At 39.8% G+C, this 20,249-nt stretch overlaps 1 protein-coding gene across 1 annotated transcript in view; it reads right to left on the bottom strand.

The window, feature by feature from the left end:
* Nucleotides 1-17,655, bottom strand: part of LOC123979882 (NHS-like protein 2) — a 66,976-nt gene extending 49,321 nt beyond the window's left edge. The window contains exon 1 of the mRNA XM_046063992.1: nt 17,490-17,655. Coding sequence (XP_045919948.1) covers nt 17,490-17,514 — 25 coding nt within the window. The 5' untranslated portion in view covers nt 17,515-17,655. The remainder of the gene's footprint in view (nt 1-17,489) is intronic.
* Between the last annotated feature and the right edge of the window lie 2,594 nt (nt 17,656-20,249).

Genomic DNA, 20,249 nt, shown 5'->3' on the forward strand with positions numbered 1-20,249 from the left:
GGTTGGAGAGGCCGATGTGCGGAGGAGAGGCAGCCCCATCCGAGCCTCTCTTGCAGCCACGGACCACCACTTCAGCCCAGGTTGACTGATGCTTCGGAGTCGAGCAGGATGAAAGCCTTGGAAGACTAGAGGGGTCCCAAAACACGGTGTCCTGGATGTTAGCGGTTGCGCTAAGAGAAACAATCTGTTTGGCTTGTACTGAAGCCACATCCATAAAGCCAGTCAGCAGGGAATCTTTCTCTTTGAGTTCCTCTGAAAGTTGTCGGATGTCTTCCATAAGGTCAGCAATCTTCTTGTTCGCTGTCTTAAGGAGTGAGCAGTCCTCATGGGGCAGAGTTATCTCAGCTAGCATAGTCACCGGAGCTTTGTTGCGATCAGTAGCGTTGATCGCGTTTTTACGGTCATCTATCTTAAAATCCATGTCGGATGACTAAAATCCTTAACCCACGTAAAACTTAAATAAAGTTAAGTTAAATAAAAAGTATATAAAAAATGTAACGAAAAAAGAGTGGATTAAAACTGGATAAGAGTCCGGTTTAAGACGGAGCTTCCGACAGGTGGCTACAGACGCCAACGCATGCGCAGAGTGCAGATTACGTCAGCAATTATATTCATCTCTTACCAAAAGTAAAATTGTCAGCCTGGGTGTAGTTACTCGTTAACAATACAGCAAAGGAATAAATGTCTCTGTGGAATGAAAATGAAGAATAATAATTTGGGCACGATAAGTAAGTCTGAGTGCTTAAATGGTGACAGTTTAGCATTTTATATATTTGTTCAGACAGCAAAACAACATGTTGAGTACAAGATGGACAGACTTTTGACAGGGAAAAGCAAAGCAGGTGATGCTCATCAAGCAAACACTTCACATCCAAAATACGAAGAAGCCTATCTTGCGCTCAAGTTCACTACCAGTGTAGAGCCTCATGTTTTTTGTGTCTAAAACTCAGGCAGTTTGGGCAACGTTTTGTGATTTGCACGGCAGAAGAAAAACCACCGACAGATGGAGTCCCCATTCTTAATTCCGCCTACAAAGGTCTGATTGAGATGTGGGCAGCGAGTCAGAGGTCTGGAACCAGGACGGAACCTAATGAGAAAAGTGTGTGAAATGCAGTAAATGTTCTTGATGATATTATTGGAATCAAATTCAAGACTGGAAAAAAAAGTTTTGGAAAAACTGACTTTGAGGAATGGTTTTAATATCTTCAAAGCATCATAACATGCATGGTTTGGAGCTGAGTGGGACCTACAAAGTCAGTCACAAAATTTATCCTGGTGATGAGGGAGCGCACCCATTGACCTCCCCGCTCTCAATACACCCTGACAGAAAGGAAGAGAGACTGAGGAAAACAAGAGAGGTGAGAGAGGATAGAAATGCCCGGCGATACTTCCAGCTGACACAGAGAAAACACAGGAGTGATACTTTCTTCTGCCGCCCACTGTCACAACAGGGAGAGAAATGGCACACACACGCACACACACACATACGCACATCCTCTTGAAGACACACACACACAAACTTTTCGATCTCCAACATATTCAAGCGTGAACAAGTTTGACAGTCCACACTGTATGGTGTCCATGCTACATACAAAGCTTACATGCACAAACACTACAAACAAACAAAAGTGCAGAAAATAGACAAAAAGTTTCGCAATACACCTACTCTATACTGACACACATTCGCAAACACACACATGCATTAGCGAGGTGTTGCATGAACTTATTTTCCTCTAAGGCCCATTACTAATTCATCCCCCTCTGTGTGAGTAGGAGTGTCAGCAGAGTGGACACAGATTTGGACAAGCTGTTATCGACAGACGCACACACGCACATGCACACACACGAATGAATGAACGCAAGTTACCCATTGCTCATATTTCATCGCCCATGTACTCTCACAGATTTTGTGTATGCCTGCTAAAAATACATCTGTGCATCTTTCACACACTTGTGAGGAAATGTCATGTGGTTGACAGGCCAGGAGCTACTGGCGTATGCCAAGTGCTGACCTGGTTTTTGAAGGTTGGTTTTAGGTTTCAGGTTACAATCAGGTTAAGGGTAAGGTTAGGGTTAGGCATGTAGTTGTGATGGTTAAGGTTAAGGTAAGGGTCTAGAAAAGGCATTATGTCATTGAGATGTCCCCACAGGGATAGAGGAAAAAATGTGTGTGTGTGTGTGTGTGCATGCGCGCGCACATTTGTGAATGATGGGCTTATGAGGCACTGTTAGCACTAGCCCAGTGCTCAGCAGACTCATTTATGCTCATCTTAAATAACACTGTCACTGCAAACTGAAAAGCCTGGCTAAAACAAAGTGTGTGTGTGTGTGTGTGTGTGTGTGTGTGTGTGTGTGTGTGTGTGTGTGTGTGTGTGTGTGCAGGCCTTGTGCTTTGTCCCAGTTAATGCAAGCCGTGCAGTAAACTAGATTTACTGACGACACTGAGACCCATAACCGAACATTAGTCGTCCTTCTGGGTATCGTTACCGAAATGAACCAGGCTTCCTGCGCTATGACATTATCCTTACTGACCCTTGTTGTAACCACTGAGTAACAACAAAGGTCGTGTAGATAATATAACTGAACTGTGAGAGTCTTTGCTATCAAGGTGATAAAGCACCAGAACCTATAACTGAGTGAAAATTCAGAAAATACGTGCTAAAATCTGGATATCTCTATACTTTTTTGTACCAACCGAAGTATCTGTAGGACAGAGTATCTTTACAAAACTTTACAGTGCTGGCGCTGAATGTTGCTCAGACTTATACTCTTCTTCACTTATTATTTGATCAGGCTGTTTCTGATCAAAATATTTATATTTCCAATTTTACAAAACAATTTTTACACTATTATATTATCTACTTCTACACTATTCTATAAGCAGAGTTCTTGTATGGTTGTCTAAATTTCTAAGGCTAAGATATTAAAAGTATTGGTTAGCATCTGTACCTAGACTTAAGTATTGTATATAAACATTTCAAATAATACCTAACCCTATGTTTAAGGTTAGGGGTAATAGTGCCTTTTCACATTTTTTCACTACATTTCTGTTGATATTAATCAATTTTATTAGATAAGACCTTTACAGCCAAATGATAACTTAAGTTTTGCATTTGTAGATAAAACTGACTTTTTGATTTTGACTGGTGGGCTTTAGTGAACATCTAGTCCATAAACCAGTGGGACAAAAATCAGTTAATGAAAATTGAGGTGGATTAAGCAACAAAAAGTAGCACACAACAACCTTTTGACGTTGCCAATCTAATTTAATCTGAGTCACATTGTTGTTTAAAGCTGCATAAAGTTGTAATCATTTAACATTTTTTGTGACTCTGCCCGTGCCAGAGCAGCCTACTCACCCTGGTGGCTGAATGAGCAATTAGCTGAGTGTGAATCTGAGGTGTTGTGGCACGAAAGGTACACAGGAAGCCGCGGGTTTCTTCCTGCTATGATTGACCAATGGTGACGCACGGTGAGTCAGGAAAGGACAAGTGTGAGGAGTATGTCAGATTAGATTTGTGATGCATATTGGCACAAAAACGTTTGAACTTTACCACTAATGTCCCACTTACTCATCTGTAACTGATACATTATCTGTATAATGACATCGGATCAAAAGCTTTTGCATTCACCATTGATAAGCGTTTAAACCAAAAGTTACTGGTGTTTTAGCCATAGTTTGGTCCAGTACTTAGTGATGTTGTTAACCCGGGTTTGGTTCAATATTATTGGTGTTTTAGACCTGGTTCGGTCCCGTATTTACAGGTGATTAAGTCTTGTTTTAGTCTATTATTCAATTGTGTTTTAACCCTGGTTTGGTCCGATATTTTCCGTGTTTTTTTGGTGAATGGTTTGGTCCAATATATTTTGGTGTTTTTTGTCTGATTTGGTCAGATATTTACTGGTATAAGCCTGGGTTCGTCCAATAGTCTGAATATATCTGTATTTTTTGTCTTGCTGGCTGTTTGGGTCTTTTTACCAAACATGCGTTCACTTTTTCTCTCCTCAGTTTCTTGCTGTGCATGTAGCATCCATTAAGCTTGTATGAGTTCATTACAGATTGCATGTCAGGACTAAAGGCCCATATTCACCTCAATTCAAATACCATTGTATACCACACGTCCCACTACTTTCTCCACTACTGCTGTAAATAGAGAAGGATGGCGCCATCTTCTTCAACAAATCTATCTTCCAACCATCTATGGTGAAGTTTCTAGTACAGGTGTGTTTGTTATTCTTTTGTTGCAGCAGTGTTTCATGTAGAGTTGACTTTCCCTCTTCTACTGGCAGTGTGCTCTGCTATTCTCTGACCAATGCTGCTACAAGTTTCCTATCCAGAATACAACATGGAAAACAAGAGTGCTTATTTGGACCCATACTTCTGTCTTTGGGAAAATCTTAATGCGATACGTATTTGTGCTGTTGTTAATGGGAGTCTCACACTCCGCCCAAAAGTAACAAGATTCCAGTTTCTGTTTCTGTTAAACATAAGTCAAAGTCTTATGGAGGGCGTGATATTATTGAAATGTATAACACCTCAGAGTGCCCTGGTACCACACCATTAAGCCAGGGCTGTGCTTTCTTTCTCTGAAGTTCCCTATCAGAATAAAGGTAAAAATGTCCCAAAAATTATTTATAAAAAACTTATAAAAACCTCTTCAAATGTGTCAATATTCAACTTTGTATTGGAGGTTTACCTGGCTTATTGATCAAAATGTTATTAGTTTATATCCAAACCCCTGTCAGTGTCTGACACAAATCACCTAACAAAACCATTGGTGTCACACAAGGTAGAGTCACATTCATGCATAACTGTCTGACAATTCAAGAATGAAATGAAAAATCAAGGCCACTTCTGCCTTATAATTTTTCATTTCACAGACTTGAAGGCACATTTTCCCCCTGAGTGCCCATTAACTTTGATCCATGCGGGACATGTGGGACATTTCTTAGTGAAATATGGAGAAAAAAGCGTAAACATATTCATTAAAGATCTTGTGCAGAATGCAGTGCAGCTCTCATGAAGAGGGTTTTTGAAAGGACTTGAAGTCCCAGCTGTGGCATATAACGATATCTGAGTATTTTAAGGAGACTTTGGCTAAATAAGATGAAGAATGCTAATTAATGTACCCGCTGCTCTGGACACAGGCGTGAATGTTCCCTCATAGCACATCAGATTGACTCTAAGTGGCTAAATTGGTGGAAAATTGAGTGCGTACATGTGTGTTTATGGGTGTGTTTGTGTATGCATGCATACACTTCTGACTGCTGCAGCCAGTGGCCTCCCTGCAGCTCAGTGCTGCCCCCTGCAGGAGAAGCAGGTATAAAACACAGACAATGACTTGAGTAAGCCACTAACTGCATCAATGATTTATGTGATCATTTTATGTGAAGAGGCAGCTACCTGAAGCTTTAAAACAGAACTTTATGGATATTTTATGAGCTTTTGTCTGCAATCTTTTGTTTCAATATTTGTCATTTGTTTTCCTGCATTATATGATATTAAACTGAAAATATTTGGATTTTGGACAGTTTTTTGGACAAAACACGCTATTTCAAGATGTCACCTTGGGCTACGGGAAACTGTCACATCCCTCAATATTTTACAGCTAACAATGAATCAAGAAAATAAATGGCAGATTATTCAATAATAAATATAATATATATATAATATAATATAATGCTGTTAGTTGCAGCTCTACATGACATTAGATTCATGACCTTTAATAAAACCAAAATGACAAAACAAAGGCATGCTGTATGTAGCAATAGAGTCCTCACACAACTAAAAAAAACAGATATAGGGAACAAACAACATGAAAATGCACAGGACTCAAATTAGTCTTGTGATATTGTTTATTTTTCTTACTGTCTTACTAAATTCCATTGAAAGACCAAAGATAAAAATTAATTGATGTTTCTACCCACTGACAAGTATTGTGTCTGTATCCAAGGCCTGACATATCTTATTTTACTGTACCATAGAGCGCTATATGCTCATCCAAAACAAACACACTATTTTGACTCAATCCCACATACACCGTCCTGCTACTGCATATGCACTAAATATGCGTTAATCCGCCATTGAACATAGTCCCCAACAAATGCATTATTTACTCCTGTTTTAGCAGCGTTTGCTAAAAATGACCAGCTGTTTTAGCCAATTAGCTTTTTTAAAAATAAAAATAAATTTACATCTTCAGTAGGGACAATGGGCTTTGGGCTGAGAGCCAAATACAATGTATGGGAGTCAGAAAGCATTAACAAATACAATCAGTTGATTTTGGTCATTTCATGCGATATGTTGACAGTAACAAAATAAAGAATTGCTTGTTCTTATCTTATATAGCAATATATAGCTTCTCCTTTAATCTTTCATTATTTTAAGGACACCTCAAAAAGTATTAGAGCACAACAATCAATAAAGGTTTTCTGTTTCCTTAAATGTACTATACATGTAATAAAATACAAAACAAAGACAAATATGTCAACAGATGTTACAGTCGTACTAGCTTGAAGTAAAAAGCACAACACTTTGGAGAACCCTGACAATAATTTTGAGAGACAGCTTATTAACGGACAGATGTTTCATCTGAAGCAAATGTTATCACACAAATACAGTTCCTAAATCAATACACACACATTCACTAAAAGGGTGTATATTCCTCTCCTGTACAGTGAGACCTGGCTGTCTAAAGTTATTAGACCCTAGAAGTAATTTATAGTGACATGAGCCACAATTCATCCTCGCCCTCCCTCCTTTCACTCGTTTATCCTCCGCCTCCCTCTTTCTCTAAATCACTTCCCTTCTTCCTTCCTCTCTTTTTCCACGTCTCGCCTGATTTCATCCTTTATGCCCTCAATCACACAAACTTCCTCCTTTCCACCTCTCTCTATCGCTTCCTGCTCTCCTTTCCCCCTGTCATCGCTCACTTATTCCCCAGAGCTTTCCGTTCTCTCCCTCTTTCTTCTTCTGTCATATCTCCCTTCATTACGCGCGCACACACACCTACACACACAAAATGGAGGACAAGTGAGAGGGTGGAGTAATGGAATTGAGTGTAATGAGGAGGTGTGTGTGTGTGTGTGTGTGTGTGTGTGTAATCACAGGGATAATCCACCTGGCTCAGCCACCATGGATAATAAGCTCCACTGAACTGAACACAAACAAAACAATTGACATGCCAAATGGCCATTTTGTGAATATAGATGTATAGATTTTGTGTGCACATGTGTGCGCGTGTGCATGAGTGCGTGTGTGTGTGTGTGTGTGTGTGTGTGTTTGTGTGTGTGTCAGTCAGGGCCTAACTGAGGAGCTGTATACACTCAGCCTGTTTGCTAACAGGAACAAAGACCTAATTTTATGCTAATAAGTGATTCAGAGATTTACGTCACTTTGATTGTGATGGTTAGTTGAACAAGTAGATTTTTAACGTGACTCACTATTGGGAACCCACACATATACACACACACTGGCTTCCTCTACTAATCTGGCACATGGAGACAATGTCTGTAATTTTGGAATTAATAACCATTATTATGCCACGGTTGCCATGGATACAGCTGATTCAGGCTGGCGGGAAATGGCAGAGACACATTTAAATTCACACACACAAACAGGTGCACACACACACACACACACACACACACACACAAGCATAAATGACTAAGCATTTCAGTGACATTACATGTTGGGTTTACTCGTGTGCGTTTGTGTGTTAATGTAATACACAGTTTATATGGATATTGTAGGCTAATGCTTAAATGCAACTGCAATTGCTTATTTCTAATATTTTGTGTCCATTGAATAAAAGTTTTTTTTCCACATTTTACTGTATTGGTGCCAACAAAATGTCAAACTTGAAACCAGTGTTTCAACCAGAAGTTCATTGGTTTAATTGTAAAATGGCCTCTGGTGCAGCATTTAGACCTCCACTGGGCACTAAAACTCTTCAATAAAACCAGACTTAATTAATTGAAGCTCTGTTAGTCTCTGCAGGTGTTCACAGCAAGGTGAACCTTTCCTGCATATTAATCCTTTAAATGGAAAATTGATCATAAACATAACAAAACTAAATAAAAGCTGTGGTCAGGGACATAAGACATGACTCACTAATATCTAGGATTTAATAAAAGGCTGATATCAAAACAGAGAAAAAGACAGAGAGAGAGAGTCACTGCTGCACACAGTCTGGCTGATCAGTATTAAAGTTTAAATTTCCTTACACAACCTCATCTCATTGTGACCATTTCCAGTTGACTCCATCTCTCCCAATCTGTGAAAACTGATAAGATTATCTTTCTTTTCCTTTCTTATGTCTTTTAATTACCACAAAATGAACATACGGTATATTGTGATCTTTCACTCATTTTCATATCAGCTGAATCAGACCCTGACATGTTTCGCCTTGCGATAAATCTAATGAGGGTGTATGTGTCCTTCATTGTGCGACATGTAATCTGCTCTTTGTCTTTGAAGGCTGATGCTATCAAACGCTACCAAAGTCAGTCCTTTTTTTTGAACCAACTCTTCTACAGTGGAACCAACAGCAGCATTACTTGTGATTTCCGCCATGTGTGTTGGTTCTGTACAAAATCATGGCATAAATGCATCAACGTGTTGTCGGTTTTATCATGAATAATATGACATGGCACACACCTACGTCACATGCAAATGAGAACGTGGATTCCGGGTAACATTCACAATGCTAAAAATGCTTCAACAAATCTGAACGGTGGAAATTATTAATTTTTCTTAATATAAAATGTGAACATAACATTTATTTTCCAGAAATGCAGGACAATTAATCCAGCAGATTTAAACTGCCACAGTTTAGAGGACATGCAAGTTTGAAAGCTCAGTAAAGCTCACTCCTGACTCATCAACTACTATTCCCTTGAGCAAGGCATTTCAGGCATGAGGAGACTTATTTAGCCGATGGAGTTCTCAAAAGTGAAAAAGTATATAAATGCAAAGCAGGCTGTTGTGTATTCCACATATGCATAACTTTCCTTGATTAATAACAGTTTAAATACAGTCCAGCGGTAAACAAATCCAGATTGGTTAAATATGGTGTGGAATATCTAATAACCACAATGATCTAATGTGCCGTGCTGCCAATGATTGAGTCATTTTCAGATCCACCTTAAAAGGGAAAAAGGCATGATTTCAGACAGTCCAACGTTGAAGTTAAAAAGCTGTTTCCCAAAGCAGGATTCCTAATCTTTGATGTCATTAATTTTCTGCAGCAGCACCGCTGGCTGTGTACGAGCATCTGACTTTGTGTTATGTGAGCTTCTCGACCCAAATATGAGTTTTATCTTAATTTGTACTCGTCTCTGAACTACAAAATCCCCTCAGATCCCCTTAAAACTCCCCTTCAGTGATAATCTCGCATCATTTCAGTCAAAATGAGGTCAGCAGCAGCACAGATACACGAAGGCTGTTTGAAGGTGCTGCGTGGAGCATTTAACAACAACAAATTAGTAACAGAATCATGCTGAGGCAATGGTATGATTACCATAAACCAATGAGGTAATCGCAAAGAAGACTTGTACATTTTACTCTTTGAACCAACAGGCCAGACTTAAAGGAAAATCTGCTGGATTAAGACTTTGTTCTTTGACTATGATCACTATTGTTAAGATATTTGTTGTATTTTCAGTTTAAATTTACTGTCATCTCATATTTATTTATATTTATCAACTCTACTAGTAAAGTTTATTCCTCAGCTTTAAAATGTCCCACTTCAACATAGCTTTGTCACAACTCTTAACCAAAATAGTTGCTTAATGTCGGGGGCGGAGCTAGACTCTCAAAACAGTGGGGCGGAGCTTCACCAAGGGGCCCACCTGCTACCAAGTCATTTAAACCAATTCAACAATAAACACAGTTAAATCAGACAAAAAAAGAAACAACTATGCAGCCTACTTAACCATAGTAGAAGCACAAAAAGCATGAACTAATCACCAAATCAACAAAATCTAAACATGCAAAATCTGGCAGGCAAAACGCTCTTATTCTGAAATGCTCCCTAGTTGGTAGATGCAGCTGTCAAGACAAGAAATGAAAGCGGGTCACAGAGAGCTGTGAAGGTAGAAGAAGTACAAAAAGACATATTAAAAACAAGTCATTAACGTGGGGCAGGCAGTACGCTCCGCTGCTGAAACACTTCTGAGGGTGTGTGAGTTGCCGCCGGAACTAAACCGCTGCACACTGTGTGAGTCCGGGGAGATGCATAATATCCTACATCCATCCCTCAGAATTCCCATGATGCATGAGGGTGAAGAGAGTTTTGTAAAAGTTTGTTATTTGTTTGAAATACAAATGTTACTTTATGATTTATGTTAAACGTGTCTCCTTAGAATATAGTGTTTTTTGTTGGTAGTTGTCATTCTTATGGTGGTTTACTATTGAAACCAGGAGTGATGGGACTGTTGCATTTGATAAGAGCTGCTGAATTTTGCCAGACCAGGGAATACATGAAGCCTTTCCGATCGGCTGTGTCGAGAATCAACTGAGTTAAACTTCATGGCCCATCGAAGGTCAAGAATGAACTTTTAAGTTAAACTTAAACAAATGTTTGAATATCAACCATTTCTTCCTCAAATCTTCTTTTGTGTGACATTTTATTTCTATTTTCCTCTTCTCACTAATCTCTTTCACTTTCCCTCTAAAGGTATTTCAGGTTTTCAGCTTTAGATTTTGTATTTTTTCCATTGTTTTTATGCAAAATTCCATTGTTTTTATTCTTTTGAAGTTGTTATGATCCCAATCTAAAAGTTTTATCTTAAATTTACTGAAGTCAATTGTAGGGGTTTTCACTCAGTGTCCTTTGTAACTTTGATACACCCTACTAACTCACGTCCAGACAATTATGATGGACTGTGTGTCACCGACCGCAGCTCAGTCAATGATTATTTATCACAGTGATTGATAACACATACTGCAGGTATCACCGGGCAATGCCCTCAAGGCTGACTCAGCTGCTTCTGCCAGAGGACGTTGTTTTGGAAGTTTGTACGTGTGTGCGTGTGCATGGGAAACCAAGGGTTTGTATCTGTGTACGCGTTGCCCCTCTCGCCCCAGAGGAAACAGACTGCGGCAAATAGACAGGATGTGATGTCACGGTTCTTCCAAGGTCAATGGCTATACCCGTTGCTCTTCACAACCCTGCCCAATTCACTTTCTGCTTCACCTACACATGCACACACACACACACACACACACACACACACACAGTCTTTCCCCAGCCAAGGTCCCTCTCTGTGACCTTTTAACTCCAGCAGCGGAGGTCGATGTGCACTCATCCTGCTGTAGTCCATAAATCTTCCTTTATTGCTTTACTTCACACACACACACACACACACACACATACACAAACACACACACAGTCGTGTTTACATCAAATCAGAGGAAATTACACTTACATTAATTTCCTCACCATAACCATAACGACTACTTGCCTAACCCTCACCATAAACCAAGTGTTTACCCTAAAATGTAATGATTTACGTTTTGGGGACTTGCATTTTGTCCCTGTTAGGAAGGCAAGTCCCCATAATGTGACTGTGTGAACAGATTTATGTCCCCACAACACGAGTAATACGTGCTCACACACACACACACACATTGACCCTGTAGTAAATACACATGCCCTGCTGCTGTATACACTGGGACACAGATGGTCCAAGGTGTACTGCACACACACAGACACACACACACTCAGAACAGCTGTCAACTCCCATCCAAGCGCAAAAACATCTGCACAAACTCACCCAGCTACACAAAGTTTCAAAAAAAAGTTTGTTTGACAGGCAGAAACAAACGTCGGAATCCACTGAGGATTCGGATGGCAACAGTTTGAAGTAAGTCTTGTTCCCCTCTGAGACTGTTTCTCTTAAATGCAACAGGACAAAACAGGGAAACACTTTATACAGCACGTAGCAGTGCTAGTGAGGTTTGCCTTTGCTTTTGAACACAACACACCCGCAACACATGATGTCGTTTTAACATTTTATGCTGAACAACACTTTTGATGCTTTTAATATTTTATGCTGCAAACTGCAGCAACAGGCAGCGAAGACTAGTCACACTGCCTTAACAGGAAGAGACATACTTTTATTTGCCATTCAACAAGCTGTACTCCTGCTGCGATATTTCATTTCCACAAAACACTGATATTTTTAGCATCTACAAGGGTTTTCTACGCTGGGTGTTTTTGTGTTTAGTCTGAGTTTTGACTTTAGATAAACTTCCAACCAGGTCAAAGATGCCGTGGTTGATTTTTTTGTATTTCAACCACAAACAGCTGGATAACATACGTGGACACTCACTCATTCATACCTATAAACTCCACTATGACAAGAGAAGGGCAGCAAAAATTAGATGTCTTATTGACTGTTTTAGACGGCATGGAATATCTCTGTTTATTATTAAAGTAAATTCTTTAATATGTTTGCACAGTTTTCTTTGTTGAATCAGAAGAAAGCAGAAAAAGCAAAGAGTTGATGATGATCTGTATGTTATATATCGTAACCTACCAAGCAATCAGGATCAAAAACCAAACTCTCAAAAACTTTAAAGCTGTACCAATCAATATTTTACATTAATATGGATCAAATGAAATGTGTAATCTTCAAGAGGTTGCCTGTAGTGACGAGTATTATTGCCAAAATTCTGCAGCTCCTCTCAGCTCTTCAGTGGATTTTAGGGTCAACCCAAACATTGAGCTATAAGACCCTGAATAAATAAATGTAGTAAATGTACAATTTGTACTATATTTAGTAAGTAAACTACTTCAGTAAATGTACCTAGTTACTTTCCCCCACTGTGCACAAGTGATTTAGCTGATTCTCAATAAGCCGCAGCCTGACGTAACAGAGTGATCTTTATTACATTTACTGTAGCTGCTAATTAGATTGATATAATAAAATGTTTGTTTCTATTGGAGCTCCAGATCCAGACCTGCACTTCCTGTCTGGCTCACTTGGACAGTTGGCCTCATCTGAACAGACTACAATTCCCACAGGAACCTTATCGCCAGCTGCCAGACCCTCAGATTGGCTTTGGCTCCACTTCCTGTAGTTCCAGCCTGCTTTGATAGAGTTAACCTTGTCTGACGGCAAACTACAAGCCCCACTGACACCCTGCGACCGATACCAGCTCCCACTGCGCTGCTTTACATCCACTACACTGTTCATGAGGAATGTGTTTTATTTTCATCCAACAATTCCCACACTGTGTCAGTGCATGTGTGTGTCTGGACTTCTCAGAGTGTTGATGTTGCGCAGACCCCCTCCCATGATACCACACACCAACACACACACACACACCAACACACACATTGGCCCTAGAGAAGTGTACTGTCTCAGTCAGATTACTTCCAGGAGCCATTGTCTCTGAGGAGAATTTGGCAGGAAACAGCTCTCCATCAATTTCCTGTTCAGCAGACAGACAGCTCTAATAAACGTAAATCACTCTGCAGTGATCTGATGAGCTTGTAACAGAACAATTTTGCTAAAACCAGTCTTTTTATGTATTCTAAACAACCTGAATACCTGAATGACAAACATATGCTTAAGGACTTTAAAAATACTGTCTCTATTTCAGTTTGTCCACCAGAGAGTACTGACGAGTTCATTAAAAAAAAAAAAAAAATCAGTACTTTTTACAACCTTAGGCATTCTCTAACGAAAGCGCTACTACACATTAAGCATTTATAAAACAGCAAACTTTACAAATATTGAACCCTATCAACTTACAAATATTACTATGAAACCTCTCACAATTGAGAAGCTGGAACCAGATAATCTTGTGTTAAATTAAAATTTACCCTCTTAAATATAGACACCTATTTCCAGGAAAAACGCCTAAAATAACACCCCAAATGAATCAGGAATAACTCCTCAACCATTAGGTCTAGATGCATAATTCTGATCTCCTTTGAAAGGTCAGAAGCTAAGGAATATGAATATGAAAGAGTAAATGGAGATGCAATAAAGGAAAATATGATTTTTTCATCCTCACCTGGTATAAAATTTATATTTTAATAGCAATATCACCATCAAAACCATAATCCTGCAGATTATAATGCAACTGAATAACTTCTAATACACATCAAATACAACTGTAACTTTAAACTTGATGAAAAGAATACACAAAAGTTACTATTTTTCTAAAATATACCAGGCGAATGTCCATGTTTTGGCTATATTTACTGTTTATATGTTCACTTTTATTGGGAGTTTTTTTCAAAAATATTTCTGTCCATACAACCACGTTCCAAATAACATAAAGCTTCCAAAACATTGAAATATTGATAAAAACAGTGAATATTGATCAACATTCCTGTGAACCAAAAGCACCCCCATGCTTTACATGGCTGTAACATGGCTCTTTCTCTTCGTCTTGAGCAGACGAATCGTGTAGTATACTGGATGTCTGTGTAGCTCCGAGTTGGCCAGTAGAGCCCAATAAAGACCGTCTGTTCCAAAGCAACACTTCTTCTCTCGTTCATTTTGACGTGAGAAATGAAACCTAAGAGCAGCAATTGCGCAACACCAAGATGGCGGCCTGCAGCGATCTTTTCACACACAAAAAAACAGCTGTTTTTGGACTGAAAAAAGTGAATAAGGCAAAAGTCTGCAGTTGTAACTGTAAATGTATATTGGTACGTTTGTTGTTATTATTAGTCAGCTAATAAGTCTGTGACTTTTGTGAGTTGAGTGATATGAGTTACACTGCTGATCAGAGCTGGAGCTGAGCTTTCTTTAGAGTGATCAGATGAGATGAGAGATATCTGGAAGGCAATAACTGCCTTATTTACTGTTATGGAAGTAAATACACTTTCTCACAGTGATGAAAATAGTTAAATGAGAAGATCATAGCATACTCATGTCTGTGAATTCAGTATGGAGAAAGATTAATTTAGTTTAGCCTAAAGACTAAAAGCAGGGGGGACAGTGACCCTCGCTTTCTCCAAAGTTCAAAAATATGCCTAACGACGCCTCTAAAGCTGTTGTATTTGGTTTGCTTAACAGCTTAATCTTAACAACAGCCATGTCTCCGTACGTTAGGGGAATATCCTGCAAGACCCCGACATAGGAAACAGCTGATCAGTCGTGAGTTACATGTTCGCTACGTCAAAACTTATTCGGTTAAAGTGTTTACATCTACCATTTAGGACATTAACTCTTTTTTGACAAAGGCAAAACTATTTTGGGGGGGAAATTAAGGAAGTCTTTTCAAATTTTGCATTTCTATTAACCTTTTTCTAATGTGATACTTCAAAACGCGCATAAAAAACTTTGATGGAAACACAGCTACTGATATGGAGCCAAAATACTGGACTCGCAGGTCAAATCATTTACACGCTCATGTAATTCAGATTCACACACACACACACACACAGCCCAGTATGTAAACATTACAGGCAAATCACCAGAAATGTACAGATGTCATGTCGGTTTAAAGGAGAAAAAGAGAACATATCTGCTGAGGTTAGGACTTTCTGCCTGCAACGGACATTTTATTGCCCCTGCCTACTGTCCACATCGTTATCTCTGAACAAATCACCTGCCCTTTCTCTCTATTGTTTCTTCTTTCTGTAACCTTAAGCTCTGTCCTTCTCACTGCCCTCTTCATCTTCTTTGCCCCAGTCTATCATTCTTTACTTAATTCTGCCTCATAGGACTGAGAAGCAAGTAACTTGCTATGCTTGTTAAACTGTCAAAGTTTAAAATATTATTGTTACAAGCAGGTTTTCACTACTCTCTTCTTCACTGCCTTTTATGCGTACCATCCTCTCCCTGTCCCTCTCACTCCTTTGGCTCACACCCATCACTCTATCCATCACACACTGCAGCTGGGCTGATCCGGCAATTGAGGCGCCGCATTTAGCAACTCATCTGCATAAAAATTCGATGAGATTTGATTTCTTCCCCTTTCATTTTCACATTAAACTGGGCAGCGGCGGGGCTAGGGCAAGAGACATAGAAAGAGAACAAGAGAGAGAGAGAGAGTGATAATGAGAAACGCATTCTTGTGTGTGAGTTATCGTGGAACTGGGCATGATGTATACGTATGTGAAATACTGTGTATGTGTGCTACAGCAGCAGCTTGTGACTGTGTGTGTGTGTGTGTGTGTGTGTGTGTGTGTGTGTGTGTGTGTGTGTGTGTGTGTCATGGTTCAGGCCTTCATTTTTCCATACTTGAGTGTAAAATGGTAGAAAGCTAAGCCTCTGCTGTGTGTGTTTGTGTGTGTTTTCGCGCATGTGTGTGTATTGGACATTATAATGATTGCTCTATTGGAAACCATTGTAGCTGAGCACAAAACCACATGTGACCGAGCCAGAGTCAAAATGCACTTTCAGCAACATAGTCGAACCAGTGTGCGTGTGTGTGAGAGAGAGAGTATAAACAAGCACACACACCCATAGATGATCTCAGTTGAGCTTTTGGCAACTTAATAGACATGTGTAAAGGCTTTTCAAGGGTGAAAAAGACAAACAAAGCGCAAAGTGTGGGCTCTGTGACATACAAAGACCCTTTCAGAGGTGATGACACACACACACACACACACAACCATGAACACACACTAAGCTGTCTGTCTGCAGTCAAGACTTTAGCAGGACCACATGTTTATTTGTTGCTGTGAAACCAAACATGGTTCAATTCCACATTCAAATTCTGCCGAAGATATGAATTCTGAATTGTTTCCAGAGATGCCAAATATGTATGTATTTCCATTTGAATATACAGTGCAGCCATATTTGAATATTTCACTCATCTACCATCACACAGCTTCGGTGAAGAGCTGGAACAATAATACTGTCATACTGTGGAAAAAGAGGATTTTTCCAATGGAAACAAGTGGAAAACTGTATATTTAGGGTTAATTTAAGATTTTTAACTCCGTGCAATGTGGTTCTTTTCAAAACAAGTTAAGAAAATACTGTTTGTTCTTTACTGTATACTCTCATGCTTTTCTGCAACACTTTCCTTTTTTACAAACCTGTGAAATTCATCAGCTCTATGACAAACACCAGGTATTACACTGCTCCTGCCTCTCAAAACTGTGAAAAGTTTCATGTCAAACCTCAACACACTCAAACACGCGCACACACACACACACACACACACACACACATCACATAGTAGCCACGATGCTCAGGCAATGTGTGACGTTCAAGAAGAAGAAGAAGATCGCCTTGGCCATAAATGTGCAAGGGCCACACAAAAATGCAACAACGCTGAACATTGTTAACTCATAGAAACGATGCAAACACACGGTCACATTACCCTCGCTAATGTCAAGTGTAACATTCCTCTGCTTTTCTTATCGTGAGAATAAGCTGCCCTCCTCATTTCAGTACCACTCCACTCCCTGCTCCAAAATCTCAAAACCCTGATTCCTTCCACATAAATCCCTCGTCCGCTCCCCCACCCCTGCCACCCAAAGAAATAAACCTTTCCCAGTGTCTCTTACCTGGCCTGGCCCAGAAAACTTCCATGTCTGTATTCCTAAACTCTCTCCAGCACAGAACTACACACACACATGTAAACTTCGGAGGGGAAAGAGGACGAGAAGTAGGGGAGGAGAGGCCAGCTGCCTACTGAGGTAAACCCAGTGAGTCATTCAGGCTGTGGCTACGAGCGTGTCAGCAGCAGACAAAGTGGAAGAGATATAGAGGGAGAGAGGGGGGAAAAGAAAGAATACTGTAGAAGGCAAGAAAGAAAGAAACGGTGCAGGGAAAGTTTGTTCTCGTGGTGTGAGAGGAGAGAAAGGGAGGAAACTGATGGTGCCGGGTGTTGTGCCTCCCCCTTGTTATTTTCTTTCTTCCTCTCCCCTCCTAGCACTTCCCCTACTACTTCCCTTCTCTCCCCTCCAGCTCTCACCTTAAAGGAATCAACAAAGTAAATGACGACCATAAAGTACTGCCTATAGATAGACACAAAGTATGAAATGTGCTCAGACAAGTCTGCAGCATGCAATTTATGTCCAACTGTCTATGTCAGTGCAGGATGTAGTGTGCAGTCCCAGAAAACGCAAGTAGGTGGACCTTGTGTTAAGGTATTGAGAAAACTACTGTATCTTTTACGCTCAGCTATATTATAATTAGTTGAGCAATAAAAAACCTTAACAAAGTCAGTAGTAACATGATCCAAAGTAGAACAGTAATACATCTTAGACATGACTTGATCATCTGTGTAAAAGTAGAGAAGGTTTCCTATACCAAATCTCAAAAACTACTAGCCTGGTTCAGACCTTTGAATTAAAGCCCACAATGATTTGTTCAGTAATCGGAAAAGGTCTGGTGTTGCCCTCCATGACAGGTCTCCATCATAGCTGGAGAAAATATCATCCAATCAGAGCCAAAATCATGGTGACATACAAGATTAACTGCATTGTAAGTTTACTAAGTGAAATAACAACACTTAATTCAACATATTTCTTCGATCGTGATGATCGCTCTTGGCAACTGGTACCACAGCTTCTGTATTTACTGAAAATAGCTCACTGCTGATTTGTTAGGACACTATTAAATAACCGCTTCCTAACTTTGCTCAGTATTAGACTTCTCTTGTACATGATTTACGTAATCTTGACGTCAGCCTTCATATAAACCTTTTCTGTCACGCACCCACTTCAGAAGCCAAAAACAACACCCTGGCAAAAGTGGATTTAATTTTTGTCAATCTTTAACAATACAGGTGATTGAAATAAACAAGATTCAAGTTAGCAAAATAGCCTTGCTAGCATCAAAGCACTTTTGTTTGTTTAGGTCCACTCAACATTCACGACCCCTCTGGGCCCGCAACCCGGTTTGAGAGCCACTGATCTTAAGTAAGACCACTAATGCAATACAGCTGTACCAAAACTATTTCATTATTATTTTGTAATTATGTTTTTGTATTTTTGAGTATTGAAAGACGTGCAACAATATTTAGACCTTTAACATCGACATTCAAATGTTATCTGGCCCCTTTCCTCTACTCCATCATGTCTATTGTCGGTGCTTTTCCTTCCTCTCCTCAACAGTTCCTTCCTGTAAACACTGGAGGTGACAAGAGTGACCAGCAGCACTTGCATGTTGTGTTTATCCATGCATACCATATAATGTGAGCCAGGGATGATTCCCTTTCAATTCAAACTTTAATTAAAACACCATGACCCTAATTATGAAAGATACTAATACATTATAGGTACAGAGAGAGATCCAAATTTTCAAAATATGGTTTTGAAAAACGTTACTGAAATAAATAGTTTACACATACAGCATTTGTACTGCGTGTAATTTAGGTGTCAACTGTACTGTGCTTGTGTAAATGAATGCACTGAATTCAGATGCAAATCCTACCTCACTATTATACATAGAGAACAAGAGGTCAAAGAAGAGCATTATACAGTATGAATCCCCAAAGCTATACAGAATGATCAGTGTTACCTAGTGAACTGAAAATAAACATGGTAAAAGTTAAGCAGTGCTCTGGCTGCTGTTGAAGTAGATTTGAAAAAGAATGCAGATTAAATGAATTCACTGTGAACCCAATCAGCTTACTGCTGATTACCTCTCCATCCAGCGCTGAAGTATAAATAAAAATCTTGCATGTCATTTTTAAGAGTAAAATTACACCAAGCAGCATTTTGCTGACCTCTTTTGGTTGAAAGTTTCAGGTTGGAGTACACCACTACATCACTGCAGCAAAGAGAATTGTAAACAGTGGAGGTCAGCAAAAATAATATATTTAGCTAATGTGAAGTTACCCTTTTAAAACTTTCTTATGTTAATGCACCATGTGTTATACCTGCTGTCAGTTCTGATCAGGAGGTGCATCATAATCACAGCAGGAGAAAATTGGTTGCCGAGGTGTTTTTATATGCACTTGGGGTTCGAGTAGATTTTCCACGAGTATGAGCATCTCTGGTAGGAGAATGTATGCAATGAAAGCTACACAGTAGACAGTAAGCGTGCCGTGCAGAAAAAAGCTCAGACAAAGGCACAATTAAGGCAACACAGTCGATGACAGGTGGTATTAATACCAAAGTGGGAGCCAAAGTGTTGGGGAAGCCGGCCTGAGACTGTGAGGGCGCTGAGTTTGCAGATCTCCACCGCAGAGGGAGCAAATGATTAATGCTCCTTCAACTTTAAACACAACAGCTGAGGTTCCTCTCAGCAAGGCACTAAAGTTTCGACAGCGCCAGAGAAGCTGCTCAGTCACCATCAGCCGCACTCAGCAGCGGCTC

Source organism: Micropterus dolomieu, linkage group LG12, assembly GCF_021292245.1.
Source record: "Micropterus dolomieu isolate WLL.071019.BEF.003 ecotype Adirondacks linkage group LG12, ASM2129224v1, whole genome shotgun sequence".
Classification (NCBI taxonomy): domain Eukaryota; kingdom Metazoa; phylum Chordata; class Actinopteri; order Centrarchiformes; family Centrarchidae; genus Micropterus; species Micropterus dolomieu.